The sequence below is a fragment of the Sciurus vulgaris genome (genome assembly GCF_902686455.1).
Source record: "Sciurus vulgaris genome assembly, chromosome: 17".
NCBI lineage: Eukaryota > Metazoa > Chordata > Mammalia > Rodentia > Sciuridae > Sciurus > Sciurus vulgaris.
The window spans coordinates 28,198,641-28,225,565 of NC_136478.1; the positions used below are offsets into that span (position 1 = coordinate 28,198,641).

Below are 26,925 nucleotides of genomic sequence, written 5' to 3' on the forward strand. Positions count from 1 at the left end.
TGCCTCGGCCTCTGGGTGCCTTTAACAGGGAGTGTGCTGCGGTTCTCCACAAGGAAGTAGTCTGTGTCCCCAAACTTGCTCAGCAAGAAATGAGTTTTTCTGTAACCTATCCTGGGACTCATGCTAGAGGAATACTGGACTATGGGAACCCAGCGCAAAAATGCAGGTCCACAGCAAGGTGCCTACTGAGAAAGTGTCTGTGAGTAAGCTCTATGGGGGGCCACACACTGTGAGGGCCAGGGACACCTTATGAAGGAAGTGTGGGATAGCCAGTGAGGCTTCCCTGAGGAGGCAGGAGGACTGCTGGCTTCTAGGACTGAGTGGCCAGAGGAAAGGCCCTCTAGTGAAGTGACCTGGACTGAGGAACAGGCCCACCAGGACTCCTGTCCTGCAAGAGGAAGTCCCCTCAGTGGCCAGAGGGATGGGGACATGAGATTCTGATGTTCTGGGCCAGGGGAAGAGAATCACTGGGCCTTGAATAAAAAGTAAATCTGAGGCAAACTGACCTGGTGCCACCAGATCCAGAGAGGAGACCTCTGACTACTCTGCCCAGTAGGACAAACTGCTTGTCACTGGCCCTACCCTTGACTCAGATGCCTCCTGGTCCACGCCACAGAGAATCTACACCCCTTGGCCTGGCACACAGGCCTTCTATATTCAGTTCTCCTTCTGCAAACTGCGGCCTTCCATTCCCCTTTCTCCCTTTGCTGCTGGCTGGAAGGGGTAGCAGGAGCAGCCTCTTTGACTGCAATGGAGGCAGAGACCCTGAGTGTGTGACGGAGCGAGGTCAGAGAGGCCTGACCCTGTGTCACATCTGGGCTGCTCAGGCAAGACAGGAATGCATTCTAAACTTTGTTACACTGTTGTAATTTTGGGGCTCTGTTAGAGCAGAGGAGTCTATGTTCTAATCGATAGACATTGGTATTATTTCCATTTTACAAATGAAGAAACTGAAGTTCAGGATAGTTGAGGAACCTGCCTGATGTCACAAAACTAGAAAGCAGAGAGCCAGTCTTTGCCCTTGGGCCTGCCTGACTCCAAGGCCGGAGCTCTTTGCCCTACCACACACTGGGCTTCACTCAAGGATGTGCAGTGTGGTTCTCCATGACAAGATGCACCGGCCCAGGCTCCTTGCTGCAGAGTGCAACCCTTGGACATGGTCCCAGGGAGGGAAGAGTCTGAAGTCAAAGATGTCATCACTCAGGTCCACAACCACAGACTCAGGAAAGAGTGATGGAGCCTCTAGTGCATACGGTGACCTGCAAGACTGTCCAGAGAGGCACCCTGGGCCAGGAGAGCTGTCCTTCCTTTCCTTGTCCAGTGGTCACCTGGGAACCAGCTGCTGTTGGCACTAGGCAGGGAGTGAGGCTGCCATGGGAAGTGTGGCAGGAAGGAGAGAGGAAGGCAGAGGGTGGGCGAGGAGCAGCAGGCTCCTGCAGAGCTGGAAGAGCTGGACCGAATTCCGCAGTGAGCTAGTTCAGGACTGTGCCCTGGGGACTTCAGACCAGAAATACTGGGGGAGGTGAATTTGGTTGTGCAAATGATCCTAATCTGCATCTCCTCAAGAGGCCCTCGGTTGCTTTTGGGCTGTGGCCTGCAAACTGGGCCACATAAGCTTGCTGCCTGGGACACAAGAGGTCTGTGGGCACCGATGGACAGGAACGCATTCATGCCATGTTTGGCAGAGCATGTTGTATTGCAAGAACTCCCACCCATGGCTATTTGATCATGAAAATATATAATTTATCTCTGATTTACAAATGAGGAAACTGAGGCTGGGGTGAGGCTGAGGGAACAGAGGTCAGCATGCCTAGAAAGGGTAGAGGTCAGGGCTGAGAGGGGACAGTGGCTGTGGAGGCACTGTCTGGAGGTGGCTTCCTCTGAGGACACCTGGTGCAGGTGCCAGGACTGCTGCTGTCCTTAGGGTCTGGGGGTCCATCTGCACTGGTGTGGGCAGCAGGCCTCTATCTGCTGGGTTTAGCATGCTCCTGCAGGTTTCCTGGTCCATCGGGGTGTGCACAGGACTGCTCCATGTCTGGTGGACTATGGGCACACTCAAAGAGAGGCCCAGTTCTCTCTGGTCAGATAGTACCTCTCTAGATCCCTGGACACCTGCAGTAGCCTCTCAGCTCATCTCTCTGTCACACTCCGGCTGTCCATCTATCCATTGTCCCCACAGCCACAGTGGGACTTCCCAAAGGCCAGTCGTGTTTCAGCCTAGCTTCAAACCACCAGTGGTTTCCTGCTGAGCTGGGAACAAAGCCAAATGCCTTCCATGCCTCAAAGCTCTCCTCCCTGCCTTCTCTTTCTGTGTCATCTCTTGCCACTGTCCCTCCTTGACCTTCAGGCTCCAGTGACACTGGACTTACTTCAGACCCTCATGCTCAGTTGGGGCTCCCCACATCAAGGTCTTTGCATGTGTCCTTCCACCACCTGAAGCATTCTCCCTCCCTTCCCTCCTTGTTTGTCTCGTTAATGCCAGGCCCTTCTGCTTTCTGTCAGATGCCTTGTCCTCCGCACGGGCCAGCCAGGCCCATGGCAGGATACTCAGCTCCCTGGAACTACGCAGGGCTGTGCACCTGCTCGCCAGCTGAGCTCCAGACTGGCACACACCTGCTGGCGTTTGCTCCCAGGCTGCCCAGTGCTTTCCATGCTGCTGGCACACAGAAGGGCTCAGTACATATTTCTTTCTTTTTTTTTTTTTTTTTTTTTGGTACTAGGGATTGAACCCAGGGGCACTTAACAACTGAGCCACATCCCCTGTCACCCCCCACCCGCCTTTCTTGGTATTTTGTTCAGAGGTAGCATCTCACTGAGTTGCTTAGGCCCTCACTATGTTGCAGAGGCTGGCTTTGAAATCCTGATACTCCTGCCTCAGCCTCCCGAGCAGCTAGGATTATAGGCACACACCACCATGCCAGGCTTGACACACATTTCTTGAGTGCATGAATGAGAAAGCCAGATGCTGTGGTGTCAGGAGAGAAGACATCTGAGCTGAAGGGCTAGGGAACCATACTTATAGAGCCATGGGTGATCCTCATAAAAATGAACAAAGCAGCTGACATTTTGGGAGCCTCTGCTCTGTGCCACGCACTGTGCTAAGCGCCTCCCTCCCCACCCGGACACTGGGACACCCTTCCTGGGCAGAACCATCTCCACTTTCCCAGACAGTCATGTGTCCTTGTCTGCTGCTCTCCTCCTTTCCCTGTCCCTTCCCTCTCCTGTGATCCTGTTCTCTCCTCATCTCTACTTCTTTGGGAGTCTCCTGCAGACCTTGCTGGGTCTGGTTCAGTGGGAGCTCCCTTCGGCCCACCTCTACAGAATCAGCAAAGGGGCAGGCTGTGGTGCACCTTGTCTCCCAGCCTGGAACAAGAAACCACAGGTGATTTTGGGGAGGAGATGATTTTTGACCTGCAGTAGCTAAGATGCCTTGACACTGACCTTTTATCTGGTTTGGAAACGGTCACACTCCGGAATCTAGTCTTGACCCTGTACCACACACAGTAGAGTGGGTGACAAGAGGTGGGTAATAGGAGCTGTTTACCAGGCACTTTGCTTGGCTGTTACCATGTGTGATTTCTTTTGGCCCTAACAACCCTGTGTATAGGTATTATTATCACTGCTGCCACGTTTGAGATGGGGAAGCTGAGCCACTGACTAGCCTGAAGTGCAATGGCTGGCATAGGGCAGGGCCAGGGTTCAAAGTCATGTCTCCCGACCCTGAAGCCTGGCTCTCACCACTGCTGCACAGCCTCACCTCCCTGGGTACAGCCCTCTGGAGTTCTGCCTCCCTAGCTCTGAAACGAGGTCACTACAGGCTCATCTCGAAGGTCCCTGCTGGCTCAGGCAGCTGGGGAAGACCAGAGTCTCCTTGCGGAGACTTCGTTTGCCACAGGCCCATCTCCCTCCTCATCCCCAGCTATCCCATAGGTCCCCAGGGAAAGGCGAGATGAGCTGGGTGATGTGGGGCTGTGTGTCCATGTCCCCTGCCAGCTGGCATCCTCTGGCTGCCTGCACCACTGCCTATGAATCACCTCCTCAAAAGAGAACTGCAGGCAGGGCCCAAGTCAAGGAGAGAGTCGGGATGGCTTGTGGTGGGTAGCCTGCCCAGCATCTGTTTCTTCTGATTCTATTTTCTTTTTCATGACCACCTGGTTTCGTTTGTTTATTTTGGAGAGCCTCAGGCATACCGGTCAAGTGTTCTGCCACTGAGTTACACTCCAGCCCTGACCTCCTGTCCCAGGAACCCCTCAGCCCATCATTCACAGCGTCAACTTTCCTTGGTCACAGGGGCTGGTTCAGGGGTGAGCCTGTGATCCAGCTGTGGCCAAGAAGAGAGACAGACTCCTGGGACTCAGGTGAGACACAGGGAAGGAAGACTGCACCTTGTGCCTTGTGCCCAGGTTAGGAACCACGACTCAGCCATTGGAGCCATTACCTGCACAGTGGAGGAGTGATTTTGTGGAGTCTGAGGGTAAAGACCACACAGTCAGAGAGGGTGAAAGGACGGAGGAAGCCAGGGACATGGCTTGAGCTGGTAAAACGAGCCTCACCTGTAGCCGACCTCTGGACTTCCTAAGCACTGGGTCAGAGAGCTGTTTTGTTCTGTTTTAATAAGGCAGTTTTCAAGTTTGGTTATATCTCTTGCACTGAAAGTACCCTAACTTACTCAGAAGGGGTCTCTGGCAACTGCTGGCTGCCAGGCAGATGAAGGAGAGGGGGCAGATTGAGTGAAGCAGGAGCAGGTGAATGTGCCAACAGCTGTGTGTCACAGCGAGAATGAAGACCAGCTCTGTCTTCCTAGGGGAGCCTCCTCACCTGGTCTGGCAAGTGTGTCTCAAAGGTCCATGTGCTAAAGTCTTGATCGCAGGATGGCACTGCTTGGAGATGGTGAGACCTTTAGGAGGTGAGCCCAGTGGGGGGTCCCTTAGGCCACTGGGGGCATGCTCTTAGTGGGACCTTAGCCCCTTCCTCTTCCTCTTTTGCCCCCTGGATCATGACGTAAGTGGGTTTGTTCTGTCCTGCACTCCCCACTGCCACCATCTGGCATGCCCGTCACAGGCCCAGAGCAATGGGACCACCCAATCTTGGACTAGAAACTCCCAAACTACGAACCGAATTAAACCTTCTCTTTTACAAGTTAATTATCTCAGGTATTTTATTATAGTGATGGACAGCTGACTAACATCCACCAGCACCCTTCATGTGAGGTCCTATTCAGTGGGACTCTAAGCTGGGGGAGACACAGATACCACCTTGGACATCCCCACCAGCCTGTGACTCACAGCCTCACCTACACGGTGTTACTGCCACAACAAACCTAATTCCTTTCTCAGTCTGTGACACCCATTGGCCCATTAAATTCTAGCTTATTGGTCACCTAGACTTTTTCATGGCAGCCAGGAAGGGACTGTACAAAGGGCTCAGATACGGGGCATGGACAAAATGAGGTAGTAGAGTTGGGAGGAGACTTCTTGGGAGAAAAGGTGACAGTGTCCATCACAAGCTCTAATTTGTATCCAATTATAGGACTACATGGCCAGCACTGCTCTGTGAATTAGTATCTTTGCAAATCCTATAATTATTTTTTAGGGAGCACCATCATATTCCATTACATTTGTGGAAGTCCAGAGCATTAATTTGCCAAGGAAACATAGTTAAAATAGATCACAATTTTGTGACCTTGTTTTGAGGGTTCTTCACTTTTCAATATTCCAGGAGCCTGAAAATATGGCATTGGCCTGGTAGGTCTCTCTCAGCTGTTCCAAGGCAGTAAGTCTCTCAGCAGCTTATGTCTCACCTTGAAACGACTACTCCTGACTCAAAGGATGTACCCATAGTGCTCCTTCTCAAAGACAAGGCTCTCAGGTCCTTCTGGGGGGCAGCCAGGCAGCAGGAGTTGGGGTCTCATACACTCAAGGAAGGACCAGCAGTGAGGACTCATTCGTCTTGATGACTGCAATGTTCATTTGCATGGCTGTAGGCATTTTTCTGCCACCAGGGCAGAGTGATTAGGGGTCCGGGGAGGAAGGAGGGGAGTGAAAGCTTGGAGGGACAGAGACTTGGCTGCAGTGCAAGGCCAGGCACCTCCGCCTGTGTCCTCATCCACTATTTCTTGAAGCCTTTCATTTAAGTTTCCTTTCACTTTTCTTCTTTTTAAAATGTCATGCCCCTTTTTGCAGGTGATGAACACACAGAGACGGATGGGGCCCAGCCTTGGACACCCATTCCAGTCCACGTGGCACTGCAAGAAGATGGGCAAGGCCCCCCAGAGGCCAGGAGCTGGGTGGAGCCTCTGCAGGGACAAGTGAGCCTGACCTGCTGGAGAAGGGTGAGGCCAGGTGCCAGGGAGCGAAGGAGGCTGGGCTCCTCTGGATAGACAATTTGCCCAGTTGCTTCACCCACTAGTTTGTGCTGCCAGGATTCATCAGTCACCCAGCTGTTCCCTTGTCTTGGATGCCCCTTGGGACAACGTTCTTGTTTTTGAGTGAACGAAGGAAAAAAGGGCAAAAACTTCAGAAGAAACTAGGCCCCACCTTGCCATCACCATGCTGACCTGTGGGCAGAGCTTCCCATTGACTTAGCACGTCCACTTTTGCAGAAGCATGGCAGGCGATGGATGACTGGAGCCATTCCGAAGCCCCTTTTCTCCTTCCTGTGTGACAGCTAGAGTGGCCAAAAAGCCTCATTCAAAGTGGAGGAAGGAGAAGTCCAGGGCTGCCCCACGTCTCCCTTCTCCTCTGGACTCCTTGTGGGAGGGTGTGATGCTTGCCATCTTGGAACCAGGAGTATCCAGAGAGTCATCCAGTGCTGACCCAGACTCTGATGCTGCACAGCTACAGAGGCAGCCCTGGGACTGCCAACGCTGGGGACTCCCTATCCACTAGGTCCTGGCTGTCCCCGTGGGGCCACTACTGGTTGTGTGATTTTTACCTGCATCCTAGCGTGGACAGCAAAGTTCAGAAGAGTTAAGTGACTTTCTCGAGGAAAAGCACTTACCACTTACAGCTAAGGCCTCGTCTAACACATGGTGTGCTTCCACAACTCTCAGGGCAGTATGATATGCTCCCCTGTGTGCTGAAGAACAGGCCAGGGAGCATATCCATAGCTGTCCTTGTGCCTCTGGGTTAAAAGCCTCAAGGCGAGGGCATGGACTTTCTCCTAGGTGCCTGTTGTCTCCAGAATGTTCTTCTTTGGAATATTCTGTGTGTAGCATGTTCAGCCCAGCCTCCTACAGGAACTTCCTTCACCTCTGGACACGAATCACAAACCCTGGTCTGATGTCTATGGGGAGGATCCAGCGGTCAGTGTGAGCTTCCTTCCAGAAGGGAATAGCCCAGTGTTCTCAACACTCAATTTACTAAAGTAGGGAATGGCATAGCTTTCCCAAGTTTCAGAAGGGTGCAGGTTAGAAAAGAGGTTTTCTACTCAGTCAGAAGTAGGCCCCAGTAAATCCCAAGACTGTTGGTAACTCTCAGCTTCCCCTCATTAGCGCCTCTTCACTGAAGGCCAATCATGCTGCTTCTCTAGGATGGACAGTTGGTAGCAGGACTGAACCCAGGCAAAAACAGAGCTCCTCCTATGTTCTGTCAGGCCCTGGCCCAGTCCTCACTGAGCACAGGCAGCCCTCTTCCAAGATGGGCTTCCTCTACTATCATCCAATTAACCTTTTAAAACCAGAGGTAGGGGGCTGGGGTTGTGGCTCAGTGGTAGAAAGTTTGCCTAGCACATGTGAGGCACTGGGTTCCATCCTCAGCACCACATAAAAATAAATAATAAAATAAGGTATTATGTTCACCTACAACTAAAACAACCAAAACCAAAACCAAAAACCCTAAAGGTAGGTATCCCTTTGCTTTGAGGCATGTAAGGCTAATATTAGCTAACCTTTCCTGAGCACCTACTGTGTGCTGTGTGCTAAGAGCTTGCACCTATTGGGTCATTCAATGGACAACCCCCACGAGATAGGACATTGTTACTGTCTTCACATCCATCACCAGTGTGTCACGAGGAAGGTGAGGGACACACAGCTTGTTCTGTTGTCTACACCAGGAAACAGAGGAACAGGGACTCCACTCAGGCAGCCCAGCCCCAGAGCCTGTGCCCCACACCCCACCGTGCCTCACTGTGCTGCTCGAAGTGTGCTGCTTTAGGGCTCCTGCCCCTGCACATCATGACAAGAAACAATGCTGTCCACTGACCTATGCCCCTGGCTGCCCTCGCAGGGGCAGAGTCTGGGGCTAACCTGCTCCTGCACGAATGAATGAACCAATAGAAACATGGCTGGGTGAACACAGGAGGCCACTGCAATCACCTTCGCTCTGGCCATGGAGGGGATCAGGAAAGCATGAAGTATCTTTCATTCCTTCCACAATGGACACGTTGCTTCAGGACAGGGGCCAGTCTGTCCTGTCCTCAGGCCTACCCTTAGCACCTGGCCCGCAGCCTGGAAGAGGCACACAGCTGTTGGATGAATGGGATCACGCACGGACTCGGAAGCACTGGTCACGGCTAGGCACACACAGGAGATAGAGACCATCCCACCCCCCCAGATTCAATGCCTGGCTGTGGTGGTGAGACAGCCATGAAGTACAGTGCTGGGTGCAGCAGGGCCAGCTTGAGTGACAAGGGTTCAGAGGAGGGAGTGGTCCCATTCAGCTGAGGACACCCATGACCTGGGAGACATCTAGAGCAGGAAGAGACTGGTACTGCCACCCTGAGCCAAGGTACAGCAGTCAGGATGGGGCCTCAGCAGTGGAAGTCAGCAGTCCCAGGCAGGGGACCTGAGCCAGTCTTAGAGTCCAGGGAGCCGGTTAATCTGGCTGCACTGAGAGCTGGACTATAAGAGCCAGCAGAAGTCTGAAATCAAGGTGCCCATCTACTAGTCTTAGAGATGTCTTCTCTGTACAAGACTGGGAGCCCTGGCCTTGGCACCCATCCCTGCTATTTTGTGCACCATCTCCCAGGAAGTATGTGCTCAATAAATATCTGTGGCATGATTGACTGGTAAAATGGAAGAATGAAGTCCCGAGTTGGTAGGGTGATTGGTGGCAGCCTGGTGGGATGAGAGAATTCAGCAGTGATTTAGGAAACCTCAAGTTCTGGCCTTAGGTCTGCCACATATCCCTGGAAGAAGTCTCTTCTCTGGGCCAGATGCCCCTTTGCCCACCTGCAGAATGGAGCAGCAGGATGAGATGGTCTTCAATGGAGGGGTCTTAAGGTCTCTCCACTGGGGCAGGGAAAAGGTCGGGCAGGGCCAGGCTGTGGGGCTTGGCAGAGGGTACCTGGTCCATGACATGCCTCAGTGTACTTGCCCCTTCTTGGCCTCAGGTTTGAGCTTTGGGAGTAAGAAGCCTCCCTCTGCCTCCTCCTCCAGCCCCATTGCCTCGGACAACTATCACGGAACTATCTGCAAGCCCCAGGGAACTCAGCAGACCCAGGCCAGAGAACTCCTTGTTTTTGCCTGTTTCAGAACTCATGCGTACAAGGTGAACAGCACCGTGTGGTGGAGATGGCACCACGACAGTCCCATGGTTAGAAAAAGACAGTGTTCCGAGCTCCACTGTGTGACTTAAATGTCAAGATTTCTTTCACCAGAGGAGATCCAATGACATTCTGGAAACTAAGTGTGAAATTCGATTCTGCCTCTCCAAAGAGCTGCTGTTACCTCTAGGGGGCCCTTCTAATGAAGCCCCTTGGTGGCAGAGGAGCACCGGGCAGCAATTCCAGCCAGCACGCATCTTCCATCCCTTGTCCTGATTAGGCCAGAGACCTTGGCAGACAATTAGGAAGTGCCTGCTCCTCTGCTTCTAACCTGAAAATGCAGACACCACCTTGCCCACTCTCACTGCAGGCCTGTGAGATGATTCCTCGACACTTTACCAACAGTAACAAATAACAGTAATAATTTCAAATGATGGAAAGAACAATTGCTAGCATATGCTGAGAATTTTCTGCACCCAACACTGTCCTATGCACATTACATACTCTAGAAGCAGTTGAATGAGGAAGCTGGGAGGGTTATGACCCTTTTACAGTCAAAAGCACCAAGGCCTGGAGAAGTTAAAGCATTTACCCAGGGCCACACAGCTGGTGGCAGAGCTGGATTTGAACCCAGCAAATACTTCTTGTGTCAGGCATTGTGTTAGATGATTAAGATGTAACGGAGTTTATATTTGAGAGAAACAGGCATATGCACAAATAGGAAAAAGGAAGGAAGGAAGTAAAAGTACTTAACTGAATAGCACTTTATGTAAGTTCAAGGTGTTACTTTGCTTCCAAGGGGGCAGAAAAGCATGATGGCTGTCCTGTCCCAACATGAGGGTCACAGTCTGCAACCAGACAGTCAACAAGAAAAGTGCTGCAGATTTATTTACCTACAGTTTCAGGTGACAAAGGAATCTTTAGAAATGAAGGACCAAAGGTCCAGGGAAAACTGTCTACTTTTATGCCTAAATTCAATGAAGAATGGACAGCTGTACAGAAATGTGGCTGGACCAGAAGGAAGTGATGTGACGTAGCAGACGACCAAGGGTTCTCCTCAGCCTCTGCGCAGCTCTCCTTCCCCCTCTGGAATGGGGGGTCTTATGATCTGCTATCAGACAAGGTGGCCAGAGGGTTTCTTTATGCTCAGTTCTTACCCAGAAAGAGAAGGTTAGAGTAACAGGCTAGGCGACCTGCATTCCGGAAGAGGTTTCTGTGAGGTCCTGCAGGGTGGGGAGCGATTGCAGGAGGGCAGGACAGGACAGGAAAGTGACTGCTCCTGCACTCTCCCAGTGCCCCTCAAAGGACTCAGCATGCCAAAGCACCACACTTTGGGGTATTGGTTTTTTCCCCCATCACTATTATTTCATTAGTTTATATAATTTACATATGCAAGTATACATACACACACATAAATTTATATGTTTCTATACACACATGTGTGAGATAGACCTTGTTAACATGGGATTGTTAAAAGACCTCCCCCCTCCCCTCCCCAACTGGCCAAAGTGGACCTTCCAACCCTGCAATTGTCCAGTCTCCCCTGTCTTCCCGTGTCTGTGCTCAGGCCAGTCCTGCAGACACTTCCTCTGTATAGTGGTGCAGGCCCAGGGCTAAGAAGGGAGGAGATGGTGGAGAAAACCTCAGCGGAAAGGTCGAGACAATTTCCATGATAATGACCTGGGAGGAAAGGGGGAGAAAGGGAAGGAAGGGGGAGAGGAGAAGGAGAGTGAGAAGGAGGAGGGGGAGAAAGAGGAAGAGAGGGGAATGCTGGGGGAGAGAAGGAAAGCCCTGCAGGTAGGGCAGAGAGAGGCCCGGCGAGCAGCTCAAGGGCCTGGAGTGGGACAGGCAGGAACACAGAAGAGGACTATGAGAAAAGCAGTGGCGTTGTCTTTGGGGTCCCTTTTCATACTCTCAGAAAGCCTTAGGATAAGAATGGGATTCCTTTAAGGATGTGATTTGCCTGGGTGTACTGTGGGACTTTCTGTGGGCCGAGCCACAGGGACTTGGTGGTGTCAGTCAGGGTTACAGACCTAAGTCTGTTAGGTACTTAGGTATTCTGTGCTGCACGACAGCAAGTCACTTAGCATCTTTGTGCCTTTTTTCTTACAAAATGGCTATAGCAGTAGAACCCACTACACAGGTGGTTGTTAGGATTAAAAATTCCAACACTGAATAATGCTTATTAACTAATAATGTAAATTGTTTAAAATAGGCCCTGGGTCATAAATATTGGAAGCCACTTTTATGCTGGAGCCATTAGAGTCCGGAGCTCCTGTTCTCTGAATCCACCCACTTGCTGATCACTGCACCCCTAAGGTTTGAAAGCGTGCTCCTGGGATAGTGGCTCCTGACTTCCTGCCCAGGATGCTCCTTGTTCCCACCCTTCCAGGCTGGTAACACTAGTGTCTCAGTTTCTTGTCTTTATTCTTTTGTCCAGTAACCAACCAAGCACTAGGTCCCCTTATTTCTTTTGTCACTCTACCTCACTGAGCTGCCTTTCCTTTCTCGACCCATACCCCCATGCCTACGCATGGTCTACTGCTACAGCTTCCTGACCTGCCTCCTCACCTTCAGCATCTTCCCACCTCATCCACACTGCACGGGCCATCAGAGGAAGTTGAGAATGTCACTTTCATCCTGTCCCTCCCCAAATCCAAACCCACCAGTGCCTGCTACTGCCAACAGAAAAAAACCCAGACCCCCAACAGCAAATCTGGACCCACCTGTCTTCTGACTTTCCCATACGTGTCCCTACTGGCCACTGACCGCCTCAGCCAGTCAAATCTCCTTTGGTCATAACCAGCTACAGCCGTTAGCCCATGCCCACTGGCTGTGTCAGCCGCCTTTCCTCACCCACACCTATGCTTCACGACAGCTCCGGCCTCCTTTCCTCTAGGCAGCCCTCCCTGACCACCACAGGGAAGTCACGGTCACTCAGTCCGCGAGCACCATCTTCCCAGGAAGACGACCAGCTTCTGAGAGGCCCTGTCCACATGCCTTTGAATCTTTTTTGCACAGGGCTTCGCATGAGCCTACACAAGAGAGGTGCTCAAGGACCACCCTCTGGTAATTTGGAGATGACACTCCACGCACCTTCCTTTTTCAATCTGAGAACTGAGAGAGCAAAACATGTTCTTCCGTCCAAGGAATGTTTTTTGAAGACCTACTATGTTCTGAGGACTGTGCTGGTCATGGGGGTGAGGAGGTGACCCAGTGATGAACGACAAAGGCCTTAATCATAAGACCTTAAAGTACAGAAGGTTCTTATTCTAGGCTCCATTGGTGGGCTGTAAGAGACCCGGAACCCTGCCAAGTTGCACGCATAATTTCCTAGAAATGCGCACATGTGCCCCGATCTGCAGAAGGCTGAGGACTTTCATCAGCTGCTCCAGGGTTCTGGTCACACTCAAGTGCAGGGCCCCTGCTCTGAGGCAAGAGATGGCCCCACAGCCGCCATGCCAGCACGTGGGGAAGCACTCACTAGGGAGAAGGCACTTGCTGTTCCTCTGCTGTGGGACGGAAAGGGAAATGGGAATGGAAGAGATGGAGCTGGGCTGATCCTCACTGAGTGGGGGCAGTCTCACGATCAAGGGAGGCAGAGAGCAGGGCCTGGCAGAGGCCTGGAGAGACGGGGGCACATGGCATCTTGGGGAGGGCTCTGTAGTCTGTGAGGCTGGCCAATGGGGACGGAGCCACAGACTGATGTCCACCCCTGGAGGCTCAGATACGGGTACAGGCACAATCATGAGGACAAGGGAGGAACCAATCAGTCCTCCTTTATCTGGGGGCAGGTGGGGAGTCAGTGGCCAGAAGCCTGCAGCACTGTTCTCGTGGTTGGGACTGAGGCAGCTCTTCTGTGGGAGGGTGTGCAGCTGGCAGGCCCAGCAGGCATGGGGCTGCCTCCTCCAGAGACCCCAGGATGGGGGTGAGGGGCAGGGGACAGGAAGGAACAAGGACCAGTGTCTTTCCTTCAGGGTTCAAAAACCAGTCTGGGTCCGTACTGTGTGGGATGGTCCCCCAATATCCAAGTGGCAGCTCCCCTGGGGTGTAAAGCCCCTGGGGACCTGAGAGGGACAACAGTCTGAGGTCAGGGCACTGGGTGGCCATCTCTGGCCAGCTGTAGGCAGCCCAGGCTAAACATAGCTTTACTTCCTCCCAGAACGCCCGGCTCGCTCCTCCCTCAGGGCTGTGGCACTTGCTGGGAACCTTCTGGCTGTGGAACGCAAGGTAGGTGTTCCTCCCACCCCTGCCCCATCGGTCCTTCCACATCACCCTGTCTACTTTCTTCACAGCATCACTAGCAGGCGAGGCTCCTGTTTGTCTGAACATGTACACTGGGAAGCTCCTGGCCATAGGGAAAGGGCAGGGCTCTGGCTCCTAATGGCTTCTCCACACCAGAAGCCACTGCAGTCCTCCTGGCCTGGGTGTCCCCCTCCCACAGGGTAGGACCCACTGCCACTTTCTTCCATCCAGATTCCCATCAGCCTGCTCCCGGGAACCCCCTTCTCAGCTGCCTGGCTTGTCCGGGCTGAGTCGGGTCCATCTTCCTTCCTGCCGTCACTGGGGTCGGAGCACAGGGAGGAGGGGCCTGTGATCCAGGCCTTGTCAGGAAGGAAGACTGTGCCTATGAGCCTGTGCTGCTTGGGGATGGACCTGGTGCCTGCCACCGTGCCACCTGCCACTAACAGGGCTAGGCTTTCCTCCACTGTGCTCAGTGGCTCCCCAGGGACTCCCACTCTGCTCTCTGTCCCTCCTTCAGGTGGACCCCTCTACTCCCTCCTACTTGAAGGCCGCCTTGACCAGGAACTCCCATGCAGGAGAAACAGGAAGAGAAGGGCCCCCGTGTCCCAGACGCTCGGCCGCATAATCCTTAACACATCACGCTCCTAGTGATCCCTAGCAGTCTCTCTAGTCAGGATGACAGAAGGGGAATCCCTCACCAAGAATCAGTGTTTTCCAAAATGGAAGGAGAAAAGCATTCTGCTGCCATGCTAACTTCTCTGGGTTACAGTCAGGACAGGAGACTTTGAGCTGGAAGAGTTGACTAGATATCGCAAGTCACGTGTGTGGGGTGTGCCTCTGGCCCTTCCTGTCATCTGGTTAGCTAGATTCAGGTACCATGTCCCATGTTGCCCAAGGAAGGTAAGAGACCAAAGGCTTGTGCCACATCTGAGGATCAGACCAGCACCACCTGCTCTGGGCGTGGAGGCCTGTGGGACTCACACGTGAAGGGCTTAGTGAAGGGCTTGGTACTGCGCCCAGCAGCCCGAAGTGATTAGCAAATGACAGTTGTCCCAATGCCCTGTCTTGCCACCACTGTTAAGACCAATGGCACTGTGCTCATCCGGCTAACACTGATGACCTCAGTAGGTAATTTCCAAGGGTCTGGTTTCCTGTGCTCACTCCTGTATCTCCAGCACCTAGCGTACTGCCTAGCACGCTGGGAGTCTGCAGCGAATGCTCAACAGACAAGGCTGCAGAGCTAACAGTGCCTTCCACTCCCCTACTCTCTTCCACAGGCCTTGGCCCCACGGCCAAAGCCAAGGCCAGTCTCCTGTGGGAGAGGCACTTCCCTATAGAACCAGCCCACCTATCAGGACCTGGCTGCCCACCACTCCCCAAACCTGTCCTGGGACACACTCTCAGTCACCTAATTCCCCAGGACCCAGAAAGCCAGTGCCTGAGTTGGGGCAACTCTGCCCCATGGAATTAGGATTTTGTGCATAAAATATTAAATTTCACATCTAAAGCTGTCTGTCACACATAATTTGTCAGAAGGCCAGACAGTTTTCCTCTGTGAGGGAGATGATTTTTAGCTAAGAGAGGATATGGGTATGAGGCACAGTCAAGTCACACAAGACCCGACACTAACACTGCTCACCCAGAGACCCCAACACAGGTCCCGCATCCACTCCACAGCCTCTCTGCTCCCCTTCCCTACACTTCTGGTCTGGAGAGGTTCATGGGACTCCCCATCCTACTGGGGACAAAGTGCTGCTTCTGGATCGACCTCTCTGAGGCTGGCTTCTCTTCTTCCCTTTGTCCTTTTTCCCTTTCATTCACGGTTGCCAGTAGAGCAACAGCTCAGTGCACAGCGAAGGCAAAAGCTGGCACTAAAAGGCTTTTCTATTCGAGTTCCATTCACCATTTATCAGATTCCTGAAGACAACCCCAAACCAGTCCCTGTTCTAGGACACTGACTTCCTTGGGGAAGGAGAGCCTCAGACTTACCCAGGAAAGGCAGGAAACATACCCCTTGGAGTCAAGGGGAGGTTGATTTCAATGGCTGCCCCCATCCCAACAAGGCCAGAGAGGTTCTCCCAAGGAGGGGAAGCGATGGCCAGGCCAGGTTTGTTTTATTCCATAAACATTTTGTTTCAGTTCCAGTTAACTGTGCAGGGCTGGTACTGATACAGTGGTGCAGCAGCCTTAATTTAGTATAGACACCAGCCCTTTCTCATCTGCAGACATCCCCGGAATTCTGCTTTGCCTTTGTTGGTGACTGCCGAGGAAGTTGCCTACCAGGGAAGACCCGAATTTGCCAGGCAGTTTCATACAACGACCTAGGTTGGTGACTGCCACCACACAGCTTCCTCACAGAGCACGGGCTCTTCCGGTTTCTTTAAAGCAGCCTGGTGTTATCAAGAGGAGGTGCTGGGGCCGGAGATAGGCCCTCTCCTCACTGTGCTCCTGGGCTCAGATGCATGCCTACCTTTTTCTCCTTGTCACCATATTCGACGCCCAAAGTGTCCATGGCCCGGACGATGGCTGCCAGAGACTGGATGGTGTTGCTGTAGACAACAGGCTTATACTGCTTCACGTCTTCCCCAGAGAACCCATCTTCATGGATGATCCTGCAGAAAAACCACACACACCACACCTGATCACATATTGTTCTCACTCAGTGCATGGGTATTGGGCATGGGAAGCCCTGGGCCATCCCCGGGTTTAGAGGGGTGAGGGCTGGATCCCACTGGGATGATGAATTACTGACTTGCTGCATTAGTGCCATAAAATCTGAAGGAAAAAAAATCTTAATTACTGAAAAACAGAATATTGAAAAACCCTCACGTACAGTGAGAGGTGTTACTAATACTTGAAAGAACTCAAGAAGAGGAAGGCAAACACTAAGTGCTCCATACATGTTAGCTACTGGTATTTCAAGCAGAGTTTAGGGTCTTAAGACAGGTGAACACTTGGTCGTACTTTGGAAATTCGCGCCAGGGGTCTTCAAGTCACCAACACGTTTTTCTTTCAGAGAAAACTCCCAGGGCTTTTTTTTTTTCTCAAATTTATTTTTATTGTAAACAAATGGGATACATGTTGTTTCTCTGTTTGTACATGGAGTAAAGGCGTACCATTTGTGTAATCATAAATTTACATAGGGTAATGGTGTTTGATTCATTCTGTTATTTTTTTCCTTCCCCCCGACCCCTCCAATCCCTCTTTTCCCTCTATATAGTCCCTCCTTCCTCCATTCTTGCCTCCCTCCCACCTCCTATTATGTGTCATCATCCGCTTATCAGCGAGATCATTCGTCCTTTGGTTTTTGAGATTGGCTTATCTCACTTAGCATGATATTCTCCAATTTCATCCATTTGCCTGCAAATGCCATAATTTTGTTATTCTTTATGGCTGATTGATGAAGGGCAGACAGCCCACCAACGTCAAGGAATAACCCAGGGCACGTCCACAGGAGGCCCTCCTGCTCCTCCACCCTGTACGTGGCTTTCACTGCCACGAATGGTGAAACATTCTGTAACAGCGAGAGACACGGAGCCCACCAAGGGGACACCACAGTTCTCAGGCAGGTGACGTTTCCTGGTGGCCACTCAGTGCATGCTTGTTGCTGACGAGGATCTGGACAGGGAGAAAGCTAGAGAGGAAATCATGCCAGAACAGCACAATCCTCTTCCAACTGAAGCAACGGAGAAAGAGCAAATGGATTGTTAAGGTTAGCAGCCGACATGTGTCCCTCAGTGAGCTGCGTGGACTCTTCTGTGGCCACACTCTGTGGACCGGGGCTGAGTGCTGTGCTGACGTGTGTACATGCCAACCTAACAGCTGAGCACCCCCCGCCACCCCTCTCTGTGTCTCCATTACCTTTGGTGCAGAAATACATTACTAACAATCCTTGTTTAAACAGCTGAATAGAGATACCACTCACATACACACGATCCACCAATTTGAAGTATACGATGCACTGTTTTAGTTTATCCACGAGTTGGGCATCACTGCAGTCTAATTTTGAAACACTTTTGTCTGCCCCCAAAGTAACCCTTAGTGGGCACTCCCCAACTCCCACCCAATCCTCAGCAAATGCTAATCTATACTGTTTCTATAAATTAGTCTATTCCAGACAGTCAACATAAATTAAATCATGTATTTATATGGTCATTTGTGAATGGTCCTTCCATTCATAACACAGTTCTCAAGATTCATCCATGTTGCAGTGTTTAAGTAGTTCATTTCTTATTACTGAATAATATTCCTTTGTATCCCACTTTTTATGCTTCCAGTTGTGAGTTGATAAGATACTCATGATTCCTGTTGTAAAATCAGACTGGGTGCTGGGTTGTGGGTTTTCATCCTGAGCTTCTCTAAGAAGCAGGTCAGAGTGACCTAACACCTTTCTTTTGACTTTGATGAGCTCTAAGCTGATTTTTATAACAGTCTCCTGAGAGTAGAAGACCCATCCAGCCCACTGGTACACTACCCTGAAAGACCTCCAGGGAGTTGCTAGGTTCCTCCGTACACAAGCGGAAAACTGGACAAAACATACAAAACGAGAGTTTTTAGGGATCTGGAGACAAAGCAGTACAGTACAGAGAGAAGGAACCCAGTGGAGGATGAGAGTCCGTGGTCACCTGCAGGCATCTACCGGACACAGTGTGGGAAGGAGAAGCGCAGCACAGTGCAGCATAGCGGCTGGCGGGGCCCTGGAGACCAGGCCCAGAGCTCGGGAGGCAGGGGCAGCTGGGGTTGGAGAGGAAAGAGCAGAGGGGAAGAGCCCCGGGCAGCCATGTGGGCCTTGCACGCGTCTGGCTGGTAGGTGAGGGGCTGCAGCTGGTCGGGGAGCAGGGCCAGGGGAAGGACGAATTTCTGGGAGCTTACACGCAGCTGGACACTTGGCGCCGGGGAGACCACAGGTTCTGGCTGGCCAGAGCGGACAGTCCTTGGGGAATGCCTGGGTGTTCTGCAGAGACCCCAGAAAGCTCCTGCCATAGTAAGAGGGCTAAATGAGGCCCTGAAGTCTCCCTGAGGCCTGTCCTGACAGCGCTAGAAAACGGGCCTTGAAAAAAATCACAAGTAACTTAACTGCCTGATAGAACAGGGCCGATTCTCTATGAAAGAGGATGACAAAATCCAGACATTCAACTCTAGGGCGGTCATAACATCACCATCCAATAAAAAATTCCTGGATATACAAAGAAGCAGGAAAGTGTGACTGACCCATAATGAGAAGAATTAGTCAACAGGAACACTCAGAAGTGATAGGTGAGGGAATTGGCCAAAATGTAAAAACATGTATTTAAAAATATTTTCAAGGAAATTTTCTTAAAGGAAATCATGACTGTAATTAGGAGAGAAAAAACTAGAAGACACAGAGAGAAATGAAAATATAACAGCCAAGATAAAAAAGTCACTGTATGGGACTAAGAGCAGATAGATTAGACACACAGAAGGCCAGTGAACTTGAAGACAGAAGCAGAAAATATCCCACCAGGCAGAGGAAAGGGGCTGGGCATGTATTATCACGTTCACAACGTACATAACACTTACCTAACAACAGCGCAAAGGATAGGAGGGATGGACACTGTGGAGAGACTCACACATGGAAGGTGGCATGTGGCCCGAAGGCAGAGCACGGCACCTCAGTGCACGTCAGGGACTCCAGATCAACAAGGAAAATCGTGAAGGAAAGGCAAGTCGCTCAGACTCTGTGAAGAGCCTGGGGCCAGGCCGACCTGAGCAGCGCAGGGGGATCTGCCCAGAGGCGAGGGACACGCTTCCAGAGCTGCGGGACCAGCTGGCCTTGCCACATCCTGGGAATGCTCTCCAGGCCCCTTGCTGCCAACAGAATTTCCTTCACCTGGGGTTGGGCCCATTGTTTTTTCTCACTTAGTTTCGTAAATCTTGACCTTTGCCTAGTGAGGCAGGAAGGGTAGGTTTTTCTTACGCTCATTTGACTGAAGAGGAAACTGAGGCTGAGAGAGTAAGTAACAGGCCCAATCTCTCTCAGCAGGTTAGTGTCAGAGCCAGGAACAGAGCCCAGGTGTCCAAGTACGTGGTCCTTTCTACCACACTTAAACCACGCACCGGACGAGGCGCAGGTGTCGGCCTGGTGCTTCATTTGTGGTCTGCAGAAAGGATGCAAGTTGGGAAAAACTCAAACTCTTGCTCAAATCATGATTATGAGTCTTATGATTTGTCCAAACTGGCTTATATTAGTTTACAAGTGGGCTTGCTGCTTCAGGGTAATTTCATGTCCTCCCTCACCCCCAACTACAAAATAACAAGTACTCACTCAACACCCTACTGTTGATAATCCTGCCACTCAGAGGAAGACACGAGGCCTTCCGGGGTACGCCTCCCACGGAATGGTTCCCAGGTCACACCTCCTGTCTTCATCCCCCAGCACTGATTCTAGGTAGATATCCTTAACAGTATCAAATATGGCCCCCTTATTTTCTGTCTCCCCATGTCTTTCCCAAGAGGCAGAGTAGAGCAGTGGTTACAGCTTAGGCCACAGACAGGCCTGAGCCAGCCCAGCTCTACCAGTGATGAGTTGTGTCCCAGCAAATGATTTGACCTCTCCAGCCTTGATTTCCTCGTCTGCAGGACATGTTGTGAGAAACAGCTAGTTAAGTATGTGACATGTGTTCGAGACTAGTAATAGTGTTCTCATTACAAAGACAAAATCTCCCAAATGGAATTTCCTTCATTTGTGGTTTTAAGCAGGCAGACTAACACCTGCAGTCAGCGTCTGAGGGCTCACTCTCTGTGCTAAGAGCTTCACGTGGTACACTTCATCTCATGTTCAAAACAATCCTGGGGCATAAAACTCACTGTTGCCCCCTTACAAATGAGGAAGCTGAGGCTCAAGGTCAGGTCTCTTCGCTGAGGTTCACAGCTGGTCAGTGGCAGGACAGCGTCTGAGCTTATGACTGGCAGGCAGAGGCTGAGAGGAAGCTTCTTCCACCCTGGTCCCCTCTTATCCACATTCCAGAGCCTCCGTGATTGCACACCCAGCACAAGCATTCCCAGCCCCTGCACTGTCTGCCCAACATTTTGGAGGGTGGGGGCAAGAAAAGATGATTTCTGGGTGGGGCTGGAAATGCACCTCAGAGCAGTTCAGTCTCATGGGATGGCTCGGTCTGATGCTGGAGGTGAGAGAGGCCTGGATTTAGAAAGCATCTCTGTGAGACCTTAGCTACAGTGGCCTCACACAGGTGGAAATGTTGAGTGGAACAACAATCAAGTCCCAGAGACACTGTTTGAGCCCCTGGATCCAACCATTCCTGAAGCCAAGCCTATCTCTACACTTTTGAGAGATATGAGCCAATATAATTTCCTCTTATTTTTATATAAGCTAATGTATTTGCGTTTCTGTCACTCAATAGTCACAATTAAAATGTTTTAAAACTTGGTAACAAGAGATTATCTCCCAGTAGACTTTTAAATTTTTTCTGTCTTTACCACCAGCCTGCCACCCTACACTCTCCCTTCCCATGTTACCACAAGGCTGGGCTCTGCAGCATGCTTGGGGCAGGTGGGACATAATGGCGTAAGTCAGGTGTACACAGATGCACAAGGCCTGCCCCTCCAAGGTGTGCACTACAGGAGGCAGACAGGCGTGTGCCTGTGTGAGCTGTGTGCACATTTCTTACGCCTGCAGGGTCAGGGCATCAGGGCAAGGCCGTGGTAGTTTTGCATTGTGGCCTACCCACAGCTCAGAGACTTGGAAAGGTGTTCCAGGCCACCAAGCCAGAACCACGGGGAGCAGGAGGGCTGACCAGCGAGCACTGACTGCAGCTCTAAGCTCCACCTTGGACAGAAGCCGCCACCTGGACTCTGGAAACCTGGCAACGCAGCCCAGAGGAGATCTCAAGTGTAAGTGGAGGGGGGGAGGGGTGGCAGCCATGCCCGCAGGAGCCGGCTGAGCCTTCTGGGAGGAGGCAGGGTGGAGGGACAGTGCCCTCGCCACACTCCACCCTGCTCTTTGGTGCCTTGGGCACCCTGCAGGAGGCCCAGACTTGGGCTTCTGCTCTCTGCAGACAGCACTTGGCTGCAGGAAGACTCCCCAGGCACAGTGGCCTTATATGGTCACAGAACCACAGGCTGGGAGCTGGAAGGGACCCTGGACAATCATCTGGCTCAACAGCCATTCTCCTTCTCTGAATCACAGACCCCTCTGAGGTTGGGACAAAGGCACCAAAGCACACAGTTCCCTCATGTGCTGAAGTTTCACGAGCACTCAGGCCCTAAACTGCTGGGACACATGACTTCCATCTCCAGCCTGGATCAATGCCCCTCCCATTCCCCTGCACAATCCCTTTAAGGGTCCAGAACAGGGGCAGGGGCTTCTAGCTGCATGGCTGGGGGCTTGTTTCCCTCCCCTGGAGATAAGCTAGGGAATAGTGGCCATGCTCACTGGGCCATAGTGAGGACCAGGAGAATGAAGGCCGCGTGGGCCTGCCCGCAGTGGGCACTCGCTGGCAGCAGCTGTTGCTGTTAGCGCTGTTTGGCCGGCGGGGTGGGGGAGAAAGTGCAGCCAGTCGGGTGTCCTGTGTCTGTCCCATGGAGGAAGAAGATGGGAGTGGGTCCTGGGGTGGGCCTGCTCCTGCCAGGAGAGGAAGAAGGGTTAACTCACTCCAGCAGGGAAAGAGCGATGAGGGAGAGGGGCATCCGCTGGACGGAGCGGAGCCCGTTTACCAGATGAACATCTTGGGTTGTAATCACGGACTGAGAAGTCGCAGGTCCTGAACTTACTGCAGGTATAGGTGTGTTATTCTGAACATGGATGGAGATTCCCATGATGGCTATTGGGGTTGGGATCAGGGCTCTGTAATTTGCTCCTGAGACCAATGGCTTCTTGTCATAAGGGAGACCTGATCAGCTGTGGGATGTGGCCCTGAGTTGTGCCCTCTCCTGGCCTCATAAACCAGCAGTCAGGGGCTCCACAGAACCTCCCAGAACACTGGCCCTAGACAGGAGTATGCAAGGAAAACCCCGGGTACAGTACAGCAGGTGTCCCGTGCAGTCATAGTTAAAAAACTACCTGTCGTTGTTTTGGGGACCAGGGGTGCAGGCTGTGTGGAGGGAGGGGGAGGGAGAAGGACAAGGACCAGGGGATGGGCAGCAGAATCCACTCATCATCCCTTAAGAGCGCTGGCACCCAGTGCTTTGGTGTGTTTCATTTCTAGAATTGTGTACTTGCTATCTGGAAGAGCAGCAAATCATTTTCCATGGGAGTCGAGACACTTCGTGTTTAACATGGGGACTATTCTGACCAGGACAGAGAACCAGAGTGGGAAAGGAGAAGTCAGTCATCAGTTGACTTTTGGGCATGCTCTGGATCCACCTGGTCCAAGGTCTATGGACTGCAAAGCCCATGAGGCTGGCCCCTGACTGCCAGGGATTCTCAGTCTAGATAGTGAGATAAAACTAGTGCTGAGATGTGAAGGTCAATGACACAAACTGGCTTTTGCCAAGGCCAGTTTCCATGGAGAATTCCTTTTCCTGCCTCCCTTGCAGCTAAGCATGTGGCTTTGTAGTCTAGTTCAAGCCAATAAGACTGCAAGTCAGGTGCCAGAGTTGGAAGCGCCTCTGGGAAACAATTTTTCTATCTGCCCCACCCTGTCTCCACCAAAAGACTGTTCCTGCACTGGTCACTTCCTGGCTCCTGTCTTTATATGTGGCTGAATGAGGAAGAAAATGCTGGAGCCTCTGCAGCCATCTTATGACCATGATGCTAAATGTCACCACCTGAGGCAGGTACAAAAAAGGGATGCAGGAGGTTCTTGGTGACCTGATATACTGCCCAATCAACCCTGTCTGGAGCCATCTGTCAGCAAAGATGGTGACCCTACCATGATGTCCCCTACCCGGGCCAGAGAAATATTCCTGCTTAGAGCTCACACAGAGTCACTTGCCAGGTGGGAAGCTGTGAGTTATGAGACTTATGTACAGGGACATGGTCAGCTTGTGCCAAGGCAGGGAGGCCTTTCCACTGTGCTGCAGGCCTCTTATGTCCCTTGGTGCTCCCTGGTGTAGAGGGCGTGATGGGCGATGCAAGGCGGGAAGAGCGTCGGGTCGACTGTGAAAGCAGGACTCTGCCTTCTGTCTTCAAAGTTCCCACTGACAATAACCAGGGGGTGTCAGGAGGTGTCCGTAAGCACTCATTCACCCGTGAGGTCACTGTTCATCTATCATCTGGACTCCTAAGTGCCAGGCACTGAATCAAGACCTGGGATACGAGCGTGAACGGATAGTCCCCACCCCATGACACTTGCATTCTAGTGGGGGTACAGATATGAACAAGTCATTTCTCCAGGGATTATGTAAGTCATCCTGGGGTAACAGGAACACAACCTGCAAGCTCATCTGCAGGGCAGCCCAGCTCTCGGGAAGTCAGATAGCGGAGCAGGCTCCGGCTGGCAGGGAGTGGGCTGCTGCAGTTGGGACAGGCACGTGTGCCTTCCAGCCCTGGCTGGGCACTAGGTGAACCAAGGCGGTGTGCAAGCTGGCAGGTGGCAGCCCAGTTGGGAGGGCTGCTCTGGCCCTGGCAGGGGTTGCATGCTCTCCCGAGGGGGTTTCTGCTGGCTCTCAAGGAGGTGTAAACAACAAGCTAACTCAATGCGGAAAATACCATGAACACCAGCCAGGCTAAGGGCAAGGCAGGAAGTAGCAGAGCATGTGGAGGCAGGGGCAGCAGCAGGGAGGCACCTGCCATGGCAGGTGGCTCTGCCTAAGCCCCTCTCCCTGCTTCTCTCCCTGCTGGAGCCCCCACTGCCAATGTTCTTGTGTTTCCTTTCATTTGAAGGAAGCATTCTGGTCAGTGGGGTGTAATCTGCAGGGAGGCCTGGCTCCCTGACTCAGATGCCACCAAGGTGCGGACTAAGCAGAAAGGTCTGCAGTGGTCGACAGGGCGCAAGGTGTGGGCAGGGTAAGGGGGTCAGTGGGGGGAATGAGCTGCCCAGCCAGCAACTCCCACTGGGAGAGCTCTCACTTGTCTGTCCATCCATCCATCCATTCATCCATCCATCTGCTCCATCCATATCTACTGAGCACCTGTGAACAACTGGACACACCTGACCCTCTTGCTCACTGAGAGTGTGGCCTATGGGCAAGTTACCAATCTTTCCAGGTGCAGGTCTCTCCTCCATAAAATGGGTACAATGACTGTCACCCTTGGGAACATTAAAAAAATGTGTGAGGAGGGTCTGGCACACAGTTGGACCCAATCAATGCTGCTGCTAGTATTATTTAAAAGCCACAGATAATTTAGGGCCAAAGCAGGGCTGGACCATTAGCCTTGTTTCCCCTGCCCCCAGGCCCCTCCCACCAGGTGCAGCTGTGCTTGGAGCCAACTGAATGGACTCCTGGGAGCCAGAGGATATCCATGCTTTGAAAGGCTGAGACTGTGGCAGGGCAGGGGAAAGATGCACCTTTAGCAAAGCAACTATGTGTGGGCCTTAATTTTTGATTTTCTAGAATCCTAGGAGAGCAGAGGCACTGAGACCTGGGGGCTTCTGATGGGAGGTCAGAGTTTTGTTCTTCTCAGGAATAAAGGCTGATTCCTCAAATGGTAGAGCCAGGGACAGTCCAAGATTACTGCCTCTGTCAAGACCCCACTATGGCTTCCTCCCCCTCTTACTCAAGAGAACAACTATGTGCCTGGGGCGACTCATACAGTACTCAAGAAACCACGGGGAACGGGACACACGCAGCCCTTCCCTTCACAGGAGAACATGGAAAATAAAGAAGTAAACAAACAAATAGACATTACAGGGCAGTAAACACAAAATAGGAAAGGGTAGAGTTAGAAGTCAGGAGGTTAACATGTTAAGGCCTGAATGACAAAAAGTGGACCCAGAATATATGTGAGAAAGAACATTTCAGGCAGTGAGGATCGCAAGTGCAAAAGTCCCAGGGCACCCATCATTGAAGAATGATGACAAGCCTATGGGGCTGGAATGAAGTAAGTATAAGAATGAAGTAAGTATAAGAAGGGGGGACGAGGTCAGAGAGGTCAGCAGGGGCCCAATCACATATGGCTAGTGCAGTAGTTATTTTGTCTAAACTGCATTATTAAAACAAAATGTTCACCTATTAAAAAAAATTCACCTGTGTACCTTCCAAACCATCCTGACTCCCACTAGTTGGTTCTGCTCTAAACATGGACCAGTTTTTTACTTAGAATTAAATGAATTAATCGTGGTACAGGGAATTAAACCCAGGGTGCTCTACCACTTAGCTACATTTGAAGACTTTTTACTTTTTTGAGGCTGGGGCTTGCTAAGTTGCCCAGGCTGACCTCAAACTTGTGATCCCCCTGCATCAGCCTCCTGGGTTGCTGGGTTTACAGGTGTGTGCCACTCCACCCAGCTAATTGGGAACCACTTTGAAGTGGCAACTTTCCCTGACTTCTCCAGTCCCAACTAAAAGGTCTGTTCTTAGAACACTTACGGATTCCAACCCACACTCATAAGCAAAGAGGAAAGACACCAGCCGTCCTCCCACTGCCTGGGGGAACTGCCATCCACATGGTGGTGGACCTTTGTCTTTCTGCCTGGGAATCCGCATGCGCACAGTTCTTCCTGAAATGGAGACATCGCATACATATATTTTTTACACTGAGCTCAGTGTTCGTTTTAGTTGTTGTTTCCTATGTGTCTTTACACTAGGCAGAGTACAGAGTGCCTGCCTTCAGGAGCCACGGTCCAGCATGGGGCTGGGAGAGCACAGAGCAGCGACACCAGTCAGTCCAGCCTGGCCAGAGAAGACTTTGGGAAGAAGTCCTTTCCATGGCGCCCTGGAGACTTCGCTGGCGGCTTGATACCCCACCCTCTGAGTGGGCCACCAGTCACTCGACCAGAGCCCTTTCACTGGACATCGGGCTATTCCTAAGGGCACCATCTCCCTGCATAGATCCAGACTCCAAGCAGGTGTTCCTGGCTCCTGGAAAAGAAGACCCAGAGCTGGGGTGTAACTCAGTGGTAAAACTTACCTTGCATGTGTGAAGCCTGGGTTTGACCCCCAGTTCCAAAAAAAGAAAAGACAAAAACAAAAACAACAACTACAACAAAAACAAACAAACAAAAAGATCCAATTTAAAACCTCACTGTTTAATTATGGTGAGAGGTTGTAGAGTATGAGAAATATTATTTAAAATGCAAATAAGATCCCTTAGCAATCAATGGTATATTTAAGACT

The 26,925-nt window shown here is 51.7% G+C and overlaps 1 protein-coding gene across 2 annotated transcripts in view; it reads right to left on the reverse strand.

Moving 5' to 3' along the window:
• Positions 1 to 26,925, reverse strand: part of GNAO1 (G protein subunit alpha o1) — a 161,192-nt gene that overhangs the window by 61,570 nt on the left and 72,697 nt on the right. For both annotated transcript variants that reach the window (XM_079117917.1, XM_079117918.1), the window contains exon 3: positions 16,199 to 16,340. In XM_079117917.1, coding sequence (XP_078974043.1) covers positions 16,199 to 16,340 — 142 coding nt within the window. The remainder of the gene's footprint in view (positions 1 to 16,198; positions 16,341 to 26,925) is intronic.